Below are 12,407 nucleotides of genomic sequence, written 5' to 3' on the forward strand. Positions count from 1 at the left end.
TCTAAATTGGAGTTGCTAAAATGTCTGGAAACAGAAATTGTGTTCAAAGTGACCACAACCATTTGGAGAAATAGTTTAGGTTCAAAGAGGATAAATGTAAGTTATCTTCTCCAGGCCGAAATCAAGCAACAGAGAGACACGTTTCGGAAGGAACGTTCTCCCCCTTTAGCTACCAGAGCATGGCCTGCTCCCTCCCACCAGGCCAGCGGCAGCAGATCAGGTGGAGGGACCAGGTCCAGGTCTCACTCCCGTCCCACCCACGGTACTCGAGGTGTGAATTTCCCTTTTCGTTTTCTCTCATTTTCCCGCCGACAAGAAACCTCACTGAACTGAAAAGAGCAGGCTGCCCTCGCCAATCTCAACCAGAAACTTGGTCCTTGGTTCTTCTCAACGGTTGAAATCTCAGCTACGAAAGTCAGAGGAACTAACTATTCGCTACAGAAGCGAAGTCCCTGAACGCCTTTAATGACCCATTTTCTTCAGATTCCGGATGCGAAACTCATCAGCACCCATTCCTCCGTGCGGCTTCTCATCCAAACAGGAGCTAAACTATCTAGAGCCCTCCCGGCCCGGCAGTCGCCTACCCTCAGGCGGGCTCAGGATGGTGGCACAGGCTGGCCTCTCCCCCAGGGCGCCCGCCGGGTCTGCGCCCCCTGCCCAGGCAGCCCTCTGGGCCCGCAGCACAGCCGCACGCTCCCTCCCCGCTGCCTGCCCCCCTGCCGCCTCGGCGCCGCGGGCGGACCCAGGTGGGGGCGCCTGACGAGGGCGCGGGGCGCGCGGGCCGTGGTGTGGCCCAGGGCCGGCCGGGCAGCCCCGCGACTGGGCCGCCGCCTCGCGGGCCGGGGGGCGGGGGGCGCTGACCAGCAGCCTGCCGACTCCCCGAAGGCCGCCGAGACGTTCTGGGGGGGCGCCGAGACGGAAAACCAGGGCGCTCGCGTGACCCAGAGGGGCGACGAGGGCGGAGGCCAGGGGCAGGGCTGGGCGGCTCCCGGGGGGAGCGGGCGCGCGGCCGCGCGGTGGGCGGGAAAAAGCTGAGGGGACGCGGAGGGGCGGGCGCGCGCCCTGCGGCTGCGGGGGCGGAGGAGGCGGAGGCGGCGCCTCTTGTGAGGAGCCGCGCGGAGCGCGCCAGACCCAGACGGATCCTCGCGGCGGTGGCAGCGACAGCAACAGGCGGCGGGCCCGGCTCGCGGGCGGAGGCGGCGAGGGGCGGGAGCGCCAGGCGGAGCTCCACGGCCCCGCGCCGCCGCCTCTTCCCCGCCGCATGGACGAGCACCTCAGCCTCCTGCGCTCGCCGCCGCCGCCCTCCGCCCGCCACCGCGCCCACCCTGCGCAGCCCCCCGCGAGCGGCGGCGGCGGCGCCCACACGCTGGTGAACCCCGGCTACGCCGAGCCCGCCGCAGGCCCCGAGCTGCCGCGCGACATGACGGTGGTGCCCGGGGACCACCTGCTGGACCCCGAGGCTGCCGACGGCGGCGGGGGCCCGCCTCAGGGTGGCTGTGGCGGCGGTGGCGGCTGCGACCGCTACGAGCCGCTGCCGCCCGCGCTGCCGGCCGCCGGGGAGCAGGACTGCTGCGGGGAGCGCGTGGTGATCAACATCTCGGGGCTGCGCTTCGAGACGCAGCTCAAGACCCTCTGCCAGTTCCCGGAGACGCTGCTGGGCGACCCCAAGCGGCGCATGCGGTACTTCGACCCGCTCCGCAACGAGTACTTCTTCGACCGCAACCGGCCCAGCTTCGACGCCATCCTCTACTACTACCAGTCCGGGGGCCGCATCCGCCGGCCGGTCAACGTGCCCATCGACATTTTCTCCGAGGAGATCCGCTTCTACCAGCTGGGCGAGGAGGCCATGGAGAAGTTCCGCGAGGATGAGGGCTTCCTGCGGGAGGAGGAGCGGCCCCTGCCCCGCCGCGACTTCCAGCGCCAGGTGTGGCTGCTCTTCGAGTACCCGGAGAGCTCGGGGCCGGCCCGGGGCATCGCCATCGTGTCCGTGCTCGTCATCCTCATCTCCATCGTCATCTTCTGCCTGGAGACGCTGCCCGAGTTCCGCGACGAGAAGGACTACCCCTCCTCGCCGTCGCAGGAGCTGTCCGAGGCGGCCGGCAACAGCACGTCGGCAGCCCCCGCGGGAGCCTCCAGCTTCTCGGACCCCTTCTTCGTGGTGGAGACCCTGTGCATCATCTGGTTCTCCTTTGAGCTGCTGGTGCGGTTCTTCGCCTGCCCCAGCAAAGCCACCTTCTCCCGAAATATCATGAACCTGATAGACATCGTGGCCATCATCCCTTATTTCATCACTCTGGGCACTGAGCTGGCTGAGCGACAGGGCAATGGACAGCAAGCCATGTCCCTGGCCATCTTGAGGGTCATCCGCCTGGTGAGGGTCTTCCGCATCTTCAAGCTCTCTCGCCATTCCAAGGGGCTGCAGATCCTGGGGCAGACGCTGAAGGCTTCCATGCGGGAGTTGGGGTTGCTCATCTTTTTCCTCTTTATTGGGGTCATCCTTTTCTCCAGCGCCGTCTACTTTGCCGAGGCAGACGACCCCACTTCAGGTTTTAGCAGTATCCCGGATGCCTTCTGGTGGGCAGTGGTAACCATGACAACAGTAGGTTACGGTGATATGCACCCAGTGACCATAGGGGGCAAGATTGTGGGGTCACTCTGCGCCATCGCTGGTGTCCTCACCATTGCTTTGCCCGTCCCTGTGATTGTTTCCAACTTCAATTACTTCTACCACCGGGAGACCGAAGGGGAAGAGCAAGCCCAGTACATGCACGTGGGAAGTTGCCAGCACCTCTCCCCTTCTGCCGAGGAGCTCCGAAAAGCAAGGAGTAACTCGACTCTGAGTAAGTCGGAGTATATGGTGATCGAAGAGGGGGGTATGAACCATAGCGCTTTCCCCCAGACCCCCTTCAAAACGGGCAATTCCACTGCCACCTGCACGACGAACAATAATCCCAACTCCTGTGTCAACATCAAAAAGATATTTACCGATGTTTAATCTATGATCCAAGTGACATGCTGTGCTCAGTATTATGTGGAACGTGCCCCCTTGGTCTGTGTATGCCCTTGTTTTATACATTTCCAGGCCATTCATCAAGGAAAGGACATGAAGAAGTGGAAAGCACACTTCATTCTCCCTCACCCTACTGCTTCATACTGAAACAGGTGTCTGTTTTGCAAGTGGGCTGCATTCTCTCAGCTCTCCTTTTTTTTTCCCCTCTCCCTCTCTCTCTTAATATTGCAAGCAACAGACTTACTTTAAACTTGATTTCTAGTACAAATCCTGTTTAAAAAAATAAAAACTGTACATCCTGGTAGGAAATGAAACTAGAGAACGGTTAGAGTAACTGTTTAACCTGAGAATTATTTGTTGCTTTACTAAGTAAAGCAGGCACATATTTAAACGGTGCTTCAGTTTGATGGACCCGTCAGCATTATTGAATCTTTAGTTCAATTGCCTGTGCTGTGGATATGTGGATGGAAAGTCTAATGACTTGTAAACCCACCATAAGTTCATTTGGTTTTTGACTAGAATTTCTATTGGAAACTCCCCTCCTGGAATTTACACTTCTCTACAACTTTGAACAAAGGGGAATGCCTGAGATGTCCTGATCTAATATAGTTTAACTCTTTGGGGCTTGTTAAGCATTTGGAAGTATTAGACTAACAGATTTCCTGTGAAGTTGTGTGTGTGTTCCAGCCAACATCTATCAAAGTCTAGAAACAGATGTTTTCAGTGCTGCTGAGAGAAACAAAATTTCCTAATGCATCTGAGAGATAAGCTTCTGCAGTATCACAAGAAGATTAAAGTGGCAGACACTCCTTCCAGCGGAAGTTACTAATTCGGACCTGACTGATGCAGTTCCCATAGCAACCCATGTTTCCTGGGAAACCCGAAAAAGGTTGTCATGGCATCTCTTGCTCTCTAGCCCCGCCCCCTAGCCCCTGCCTTTTCCACAGTAATCTTTCCAGATGTTTTCTAGTTACATGATTTCATAAGGAAAATCACTGTTTGAATAAAGTCTGAGAATCTGAGGTGGTGATATGAATCACAAAATGCCTATTTTTTTACTACAAAAAAAATCACTGATATCATTCTATAATGACTGAATCCAGAATGAAAGTATCGTCTTTGGAATGGTTAGATATGCACCACAATAAGGAATGATTTGAATTAAATGCCAGTAATTAGGCAATAATTTTAAAAGATGCTTCTCTACTGTTTCCTTTCTCCAAGAAGTTTCAAGCCAACAAATGAAATTTAAAAGCAAATTTCAAAGTGTTCTGTACATAAGCAAATGAAAGATTCAATCAGTGCACCTGAAACTTTACTGCAAGGGACCTTCAGACTTCCTCTTTAAAATAAAATCCAGATCCCACAACAGCACTGTTACCATCACAGCACTTGAAAAACAAAGTAAACTTTAAAAATATAAAGGATGCATATTTTTAACTGAGGGAATTGCAGACAATCAATTCGAAAGAGGGACGGGAAGTAACCAAATCTTGGGGAAATTCCTTCAAGTTTCAGCCATATGCCAGGGGTTTCCAGAAGACAAACAGAATCAGGTGAGCACTCTGTGCGCTGAGAGCACTCCTTTTTGTCCAGGGAACCAGGGAAATGCTCTTCCTGTCTAGATTGGCGATACTTGGAAAACCAATAGTTTTATATTAATTATGTGCAAGTGCCTTTTAAAGATCATTTACAATACCTTTTCCATTTGATTTCCATGTTGCTAATTATCGTTTGGTTTCCGTTGCTTATTGCAAAAGGATGGGGAAAAAAGTCATTGCTCTTCAGAATAACTTTCACCCAGACTGAGCTGAAAATGATTCCATTCTGTTTACCAACCCACTTGGCTTCGGAAGAACCGGTTTCCCCTTAAAAATGAGAGTAATCTATTTTTAAAGTTCATAAAATATTTTCAGGTAGTCAGAAGCCTACTTACTTTATTATTTGTGCATTTGAGACAGTGAAAATTAATGTCTTACAATAAGACTATAAGAGGGGAAGAGGAAGAGAAAGACAAAAAAAGAGGCAGGAACTCTATCTGGTCATAGGGTCATTGTTTTTATCTCTATGTGGGTCAAAATCAGACTCCTTTATCTAGTTTCCTTGGCTACTTGTTTGAGTTACTTGTAACATTGATCTACCTTTCGACCAAATTTGTGGTGTTCTTAATGACCATAAATTCTTTTTATGACCCATTTTGGAGGTAATATGTTAGACACACTGTAGTAATAAGATTAAGAATAATTTTTGTTTTTGTTCTTAAAAGAACATAAAGATAGACAAATCACAGTGACAATTTTATTCATATTTATTCAGAAGATGTAGAAACCCTGAGTAGTTCTATTAGTAAGTTACTATGGTTGTGGCATAATTTTGGGAATTGTATGGAATTTTTTGGAATTAAATAACAATTATATGAAGGAGACCTTTATTTTTTTAATTCAGAGGAATATGGCTTTTGAGTTATAACTTCGAGGTAGTACATTGCTTCTGGTCGCCATATTGTAAGCCCCTTAGAGGTTATAGATTCTGTGTCTTGACAAGCTTTGGCTACTAGTGCCCCACAGAGAACGTAGCACCTTGATGTATTCAATACATATTTGATGAGTGAATGGCTATTATCTTACATGAATGTTATATTCAGGCTTTTAATGAAGTGGTTTGAAGCCTAAGTTCGGTAGTCATATTGCCAGGTTTTGAATCCTGACTCTACTGTATGACATTGAGCAAATTACTTAACCTCTCTGGACCTAAGTTTCCTTATTGATGATAATAAATAGTACCTCATGGGGTTGTTGTGAATAGTAAATGTTAATACAGGTGTAACACTTAGAAAAAATAATGCGTGATATGCAGCAGAGATTACATTATTAGATTATTTGCTGAGAGTACGTTATTGTGATCATTACTCACCAACATTGTATAATTAATACCAAGCTTTGTGAATAATATGAAATACATAAATAATCAGTGTCTTCCTATTTACTTTCTATATAACAATAATAATTACCACTTATTAAAGGTTGACCATGTCCTGGACACTTCTCAACTCTGTAAGTGGTATTAACCCTGTCTTAGGAGGGCAAAAAATAGATGGTTAAGTGATTTCCCTAAGACTTCACTGCTAGCAAGAGACCAGCTACGATTTAAAGCCAGGTCATTCTGGCCCCAAAAGCCATTTTCCTTTTGTTGGGTGACTTGAAAGCGACTGAGAAAATAAATTTCTTATGCTTTTAGGTTTGACTTCAGGCCATGTTACTAATTAATGATTTCCTATAAGAGACGTATCTCTGGAAACCTATTTCATGCAGTATACTGAAAATTAACTCTTTTCTAATCATCAGATCTTTTTAACCATAGGGATCAAATATAAGATATTTAAATTGGATGAAGAGATTGACTTTTCTAGTAATAAAAGATTATTTTCTTATATGATTGATTTATCTAGATTTAATATTACACTCAGAAAGAATAAGCAGTCGTAGTAATGATCCCTGGTAGACAATGAATATTTTTCAGTTTTAAGATTAATTTCCTATTTTCATGTGTTTCAGTCTACAACAGGTGATAGTATTAAGCAAATTGTTATTTTTCCATCTCCTTATGCTTTGCTTAGGTTCCTGAAGAACCATGCCAGAAAGCAGTGTAAATATTGGATTCTCCTTTATTAAGAAGGGAGAAATTACTTAAAACAAAAGGATTGAAAGCAAAAGGAGATTGCCACTGCATTGAAATTTGTAACATTATTGCCTTACCCAGCCACTTCATGGATCTTTAAGAGCAGCTGTGCTCAAAAAAACATTAGAATATAATTTCATCCCCTATGATAGCTGTAGCCCCCTCTCTAAGATCCTAAATCATTTAGAAAATGAAAATGGATAGTGATTTGGGCTTAGCGCAAAATGCAGTGAGTCTAAGTTTACACATGCCAGTTAGCTTTGCCAACCAGAGACTCCACTGTTGAGCTCAATTGCACGTCTTGGATGTTGGAAGGTGTGCATACGTCTGTGTGTACAAAAGATTCCTGGGAGGAGGTGTGGCTGGATCCGCACACATCCATCAACACCCTGGCGAAGATATCCATACCCTACAGCTGGTGAATCCAGAGCTAACAATCATAACATTGTTATTATGTTATCTCTTTTATGGTGTTTTAAACTGATACTATACCAAATTTAAATACCCACCAACTATGGTGACATAATCACAAACATCTACACATAAGAGGAAGTGTTATATCAGTTATTTCTAAACTTTGAAATAAAATTTCAGGATTGAAATTTTAAATGCACAGTATGAAGAAATTTAAAGTTATGGTTTGTCTACATAAAACTTGTTATTCTTTGGCATATAACATACTCAAGTAATTGCTTTACCGATCGTATAAATTCCATATATACCAATATAGTCTATTCCTTTGAGAACCATAACTATAATTTACTGTCTTCTATACGTTTAAAATTTCAACATTTTCTACAGCAGTTCCAAGTCTTTCCCACCTCTCAGCTGTGAATAGAAGTGATAACCCCTCCCACTAAGAAATGCAAACAAGCACACGTGCCCCACAGTCTGAAGACTTACGGAAACACTGTGAGATAGAGGGGAGGAGCATAAGAATGGGGAAGAGGATATTGAGGAATGGCATTTTAGGGTGGGGTTTTTTCTGTTTTGTATTTGGTCTTTTAAACTAAGGAAGATAAAACTGTTGCTTTTGTACTACTAATTTCCTTTATTTTGCTTGGCAATTTTATATATACTAATGAAATCATTTGTTTTTTATAACCTTTGCAAGAGAGCAAATCAGAGGAGTCAGGAAGAAGGGAGGGAAAGCCATGCAGAGCCCAAACCTTACTGTTGTGACTCAGCTCCTAACCTCCTGCCAGAAAATGGCCATTGCTATAGAGTATATGATAATAGTATTCTTTATATGCTCATGTTCACCCAGAAAATTTAATTTAAATGATTCAGACAGGTTAGAGAGTTTGCAGATGTTTGTCTTTGTTTTCGGTGATGCTATAAACTAATTTTGTCTTTGAAATTGTACAGAAAAAGCATTTTACAAAGAAACATTTTCAAGGCTTTTCTCTTTTTTTTTCTTTTTTTGTACTGGATGTGTTTTTCCTTACATTTCGCCATTTTGCACCATTAACCATAAAATGCATTAAAGAAGAGATCTAGAAAAGAGGCTCCATCGTTTTCTTGGGAGCCATTTTATTACTGTTGCAACCTAAATAGTGCAGAATAGGAACTCTGGCCTGAAAAGTAAATCCTTGGATTATGGTTGTTAGTAAGATAGCACTTAAATGAACAAAAAATGATGTTTCATCACATCTGATGAATGTTATGAATAAGTCTGTGCATACAGGGCTCTGACTTTGCAGGTACAGAGATCATACTCCCCAGCGTGGTACTCAGGTGTGAATCCCAACCCCACTCTCACCCTCCCATCAGAGCACAAAGGCTCTTGGGAATCTCCATTGAGATCCCCACCAACTTTTTAGAATGAAAGTTGGCATTGCACCCATGTGTTATGTGTCAATCAGTGCTGCTATTTCACTTGTTTTCATTAACTTTATTTTAAACTCCTGTTCTTTATGGAAATTCTCTCTGAACCTTAAGGTTCTTATTTTTATACATTTATGCATGTTCCTTCAGTTAAAATATACGATTTAGTTTGGAAGAGAAGCCATTGGAGGCAATTTATTACACACACACACACACACACACACACACTTCATCTGTTCATAAGTTATTCCCTATCCTAAGATATAGTTACTTTCTATCTGTAGATCTAAACAGTCTAATTCTTTTTCTGAAAATAAGTGAATTTTCAAAATATTGGTTGCCTTCATATATGCATCATAAATTTACAAATTATTTTTATTTTTTATAGCCTTGCTTAAAAGGCAGTATTTACTAATGTAATAATAGATTCATAAAAGTAGTAAATACATTCAGTCTGTCACTGAGTTTTGTCATTTCACCTCCTAAATATCTCTAAAACGAATCCATACTTCTACGTTGCTGCCAGCACCACTTTAATCCACACTACCATCATCTCTATCCTGGATAAGTTTGAAGGTCTCTTCACTGGCCTTCCCACATTTCCTGTGGCCAGTCTGACCCATTCTCCACCTCGTAGCCAGAATGCTCTTTTTGAGACTCAACTCTGATTATATCACCTGCCTCTGCTTAAAATTCTTTCAGGGTCTTTTCTTTGTTCTTAGGATAGAGACCCAAAGGCTTAACACAGCCTTCATGGACCCACATGATCTGGCTCAGCCCTCATATCCAGACGTAGCCTATACCTGTGCTCCTCCCATCATTATCTCATGCTCCAGAAACCCTGATCTTCCAGTTACAGGATAACCTCCCTTTCCACTTAAGCTATGGGGATCTTTGCAAATGTTCCCACTGGCAGCTGTCTCCTCCTCTCCTCACCTCATTAACCTCTATTTTTATTCCAATACTTCCTTCAGGATATCTCTCATGACTCTGGCTTTATCAGTTCCCCTATTGTAGTATATTTCATCAAATTTAAGGTGCCTTTGATTATAAGAACCACCATTATTTTATGTGCCATTACAAAAACCAAAAACTGCCAATTATAAGGGAAGGTACCAGTGATTTTAAGGTACATCACAATTTCATGGATGCTCAAATCTAAGAAAGTATGTCTTAGAATGAACTGAATATAGATGTGATCTTGACATAGCTGTAATATATGATTAACGTCTGTTTCTTCTGTAAGAGTAGGGACTGTATCTCTCTTGGTTCACCATTGAATCCCTTCCCATTCGTTCCCAAATCTGTTCCAAACAGGCTTTCACCTCTACCACTTCACCAAAAGTATACTTTTCAAGGTCACTGGTGACCTCCTATGGCTAAGCCCAGTGGCCATTTGGCCGTTTCTCAGTACTCATTTCATTGGATCCATCTGAAACATTTGGCACTGTGGAATACTTCCCCCTCCTGAGAAAAATTTCTTAATTTGACTTCCAGGATACCATACTCTGGATTTTCTTCCTACCTCTCTGGCCTCTCCTTTTCCATCCCTTTTACTCGTTCTTTCTTATCTCTCCTGGCTCTTAATGTTGGAGGGTCACGTGGGCCATGGCTAGTCCTTAGATCTCTTTGTGCATTCAGTCTTATTCTCACAGCTTTAGACTATCTACATGTAAATTTATATCTCCCACCTGAACTTCAGATTGAATTTCCAACTGTTTTCTTGACATCTCCCCTTGGGTATCTAATGGATATCTCAAGCTTAATATATCCTAAACTGAGCTTCCCCCTCCTCCTCTCTCCCCTGCCGTCAAACCTATGCCTCCTGCCCTCTTCCCCATCTCGATTACTGGCAACTTCAATTTTCCAGTTGCTCAAGCTAAAATCCTTGGAATTACTCTTGACTCTTCTTTTTCTCTCGATCCCCTTCTCCAGTCTATTGGCAAATCCTGCTGGCTCCACTTTTAAAATGTTTCCAGAGTCTTACCACTTCTGCTACCACCTGATCTAAGCTGTCATTATCTCCCACCTGGATTTTTATAGGACTCTCCTGACTGGGCCCCCAGCTTCCATCCTTTTTCCTCCTGGGTCTATTCTCAACATAGCAACCAGAGTGATCCTTTTAAAATACTTGTCAGATCACGTCACTTCTTGGTGGCAAAACTCCCATTTGGCTCCCTACTTCACAGAGTACAAACTAAAGCCCTTACAGTGGCCTGCAAAGCTCTGCCTAATCTAGGCCCCCTTACCCTTCTGACTCACTTCTGACTCCTCTCCCACTTGACCCTGCAGAACAGCTGTGCTGGCCTCCTTGCTCTTCCTCAGGCACACCAAGCATGCCTCACCTCAGGTCTTTGTACTTGCTGTTCCCCTTCCTGGAATGCACTAACGTCTGATATCTGTGTGGCTCACTCCATCACCTCCTTGGGTGTCACCGTCTCAGTGAAGCCTTCCCTGGCCACTCTATTTAAAATTGCAAGCCCCACAGCACTCTCTATAGTCTTTCTCTGCTTTATTTTCTCCTTTAACATATTAGATATTTTACTTTGTTTATTGTCTGTCTTCCCTTGCCTTCCATAAGAACAGGATTTTGTCTGTTCATTGGTACTGTATCCCCTAAGACCTGGAATAAAGTTGGTGCTTAATAAGTATTTATTCAAGGAAGGAATGAGAGGAAGGAAATAGCATTCCAATTTGAGTGTTTTTAAACCATAAGCAAAATTTTCATGTTGTGTATCTATGCTTCATTTTGTCATTGAGAGGCTTACACTCCCCACCCCGTGCTCTTTTGAATAAAATTCCTTGGAATTGGTTCACTGGAGGAGGCTTCCATTTGGTAAAACATGCTGCAGCAGGTTTTCCACATGAAGTACTACCCAATGAAAGGGATGGAATACCTTAATTTAAATAATTTAAATATAACATTATATGAGATATCACTCCTAATTACCAAGGGTACCCGGAAATTAGAATGCTTCACAGAAACCGTGTTTTTACCTAATAGCTAATAGAATGCTGTTTATAAATGATACTCAATATATGCTTGACTGATTGGTTTAAGTAGTACAGCAAAAATCAGAACACAAGTGTTGTCTCTGGGAACTTACCTCTCTAGCGCATGTTATAAGAAACTTCCCTGTAAGTTCAGTCTTGGTTTCAGCTAATGGTGAGTCCTTAGATGTCCATGGGGTCATTACTGTGAAAGCTGACTGAATACGGCCTTAGACCTTTCATCAATGAATCATCGTAAAGAATTACACTACTGTAGTTATGGCCTTACTGGATAAAATCATTTCTTTTACAAAATGACCTAATTCTTAATGTAATTGTCAAGTTACATGGTAGGATCAAAAACTCAGCTATTTTTTAAAGTGATTTTTTCATGTATGAAAGAAGATGGGGATATTGAATCCATGAGAAATAAGAGCAGATTCCTAGAGTGGCTTTATAATAATCAAACTTAGCCCACTTCTACATAAAATAGGTGAGAGTCACCTGTAGCATATATTGATATTGGGAAGTTCCTGGTAGCTTTGAGAAACCAACATACATAGTATGGAGTTACTGAAACTAATTAAAGCATTGATGTCAATGAGTACTGCAGATATTGTCACGATTTTAGGTAATATTGTAGCAGATGCACTTTCTTCTGCAGTAGGAAATGGGGATTCTCCTTATATGAATAGAGAAGAACTTTCTCCACACCCCGTCTGAATTTTCTCCTTTCCCTGGATTTCTCAGGGAAACCAGAGCAGAGATTGACCTGGCTGTTGCTTCTGCACATCCAAGTAGCACAATTCCCTTACCAAATATATCACTAAATTAAAGAAAACTAACGTGTGCTTGAGGTTACGTATGTGGACCAGCACAAGTTAGAAACTCTTTTCACCTG

The 12,407-nt window shown here is 44.1% G+C and overlaps 1 protein-coding gene across 1 annotated transcript; it reads left to right on the top strand.

Moving 5' to 3' along the window:
- Positions 1-1,065: 1,065 nt before the first annotated feature.
- Positions 1,066-4,414, top strand: KCNA3 (potassium voltage-gated channel subfamily A member 3). The gene has a single exon (XM_023641433.2). The coding sequence runs from the start codon at positions 1,262-1,264 to the stop codon at positions 2,993-2,995; it is 1,734 nt and encodes a 577-aa protein (XP_023497201.2). The 5' UTR covers positions 1,066-1,261; the 3' UTR covers positions 2,996-4,414.
- The last annotated feature ends 7,993 nt before the right edge of the window (positions 4,415-12,407 follow it).

This window comes from Equus caballus, chromosome 5 (genome assembly GCF_041296265.1).
Source record: "Equus caballus isolate H_3958 breed thoroughbred chromosome 5, TB-T2T, whole genome shotgun sequence".
In the NCBI taxonomy this organism is placed as follows: domain Eukaryota; kingdom Metazoa; phylum Chordata; class Mammalia; order Perissodactyla; family Equidae; genus Equus; species Equus caballus.

Bases quoted from the DNA above. Each gene is read 5' to 3' on its own strand.
- KCNA3 (XM_023641433.2), top strand. From the start codon at position 1,262: ATGGACGAGCACCTCAGCCTCCTGCGCTCGCCGCCGCCGCCCTCCGCC.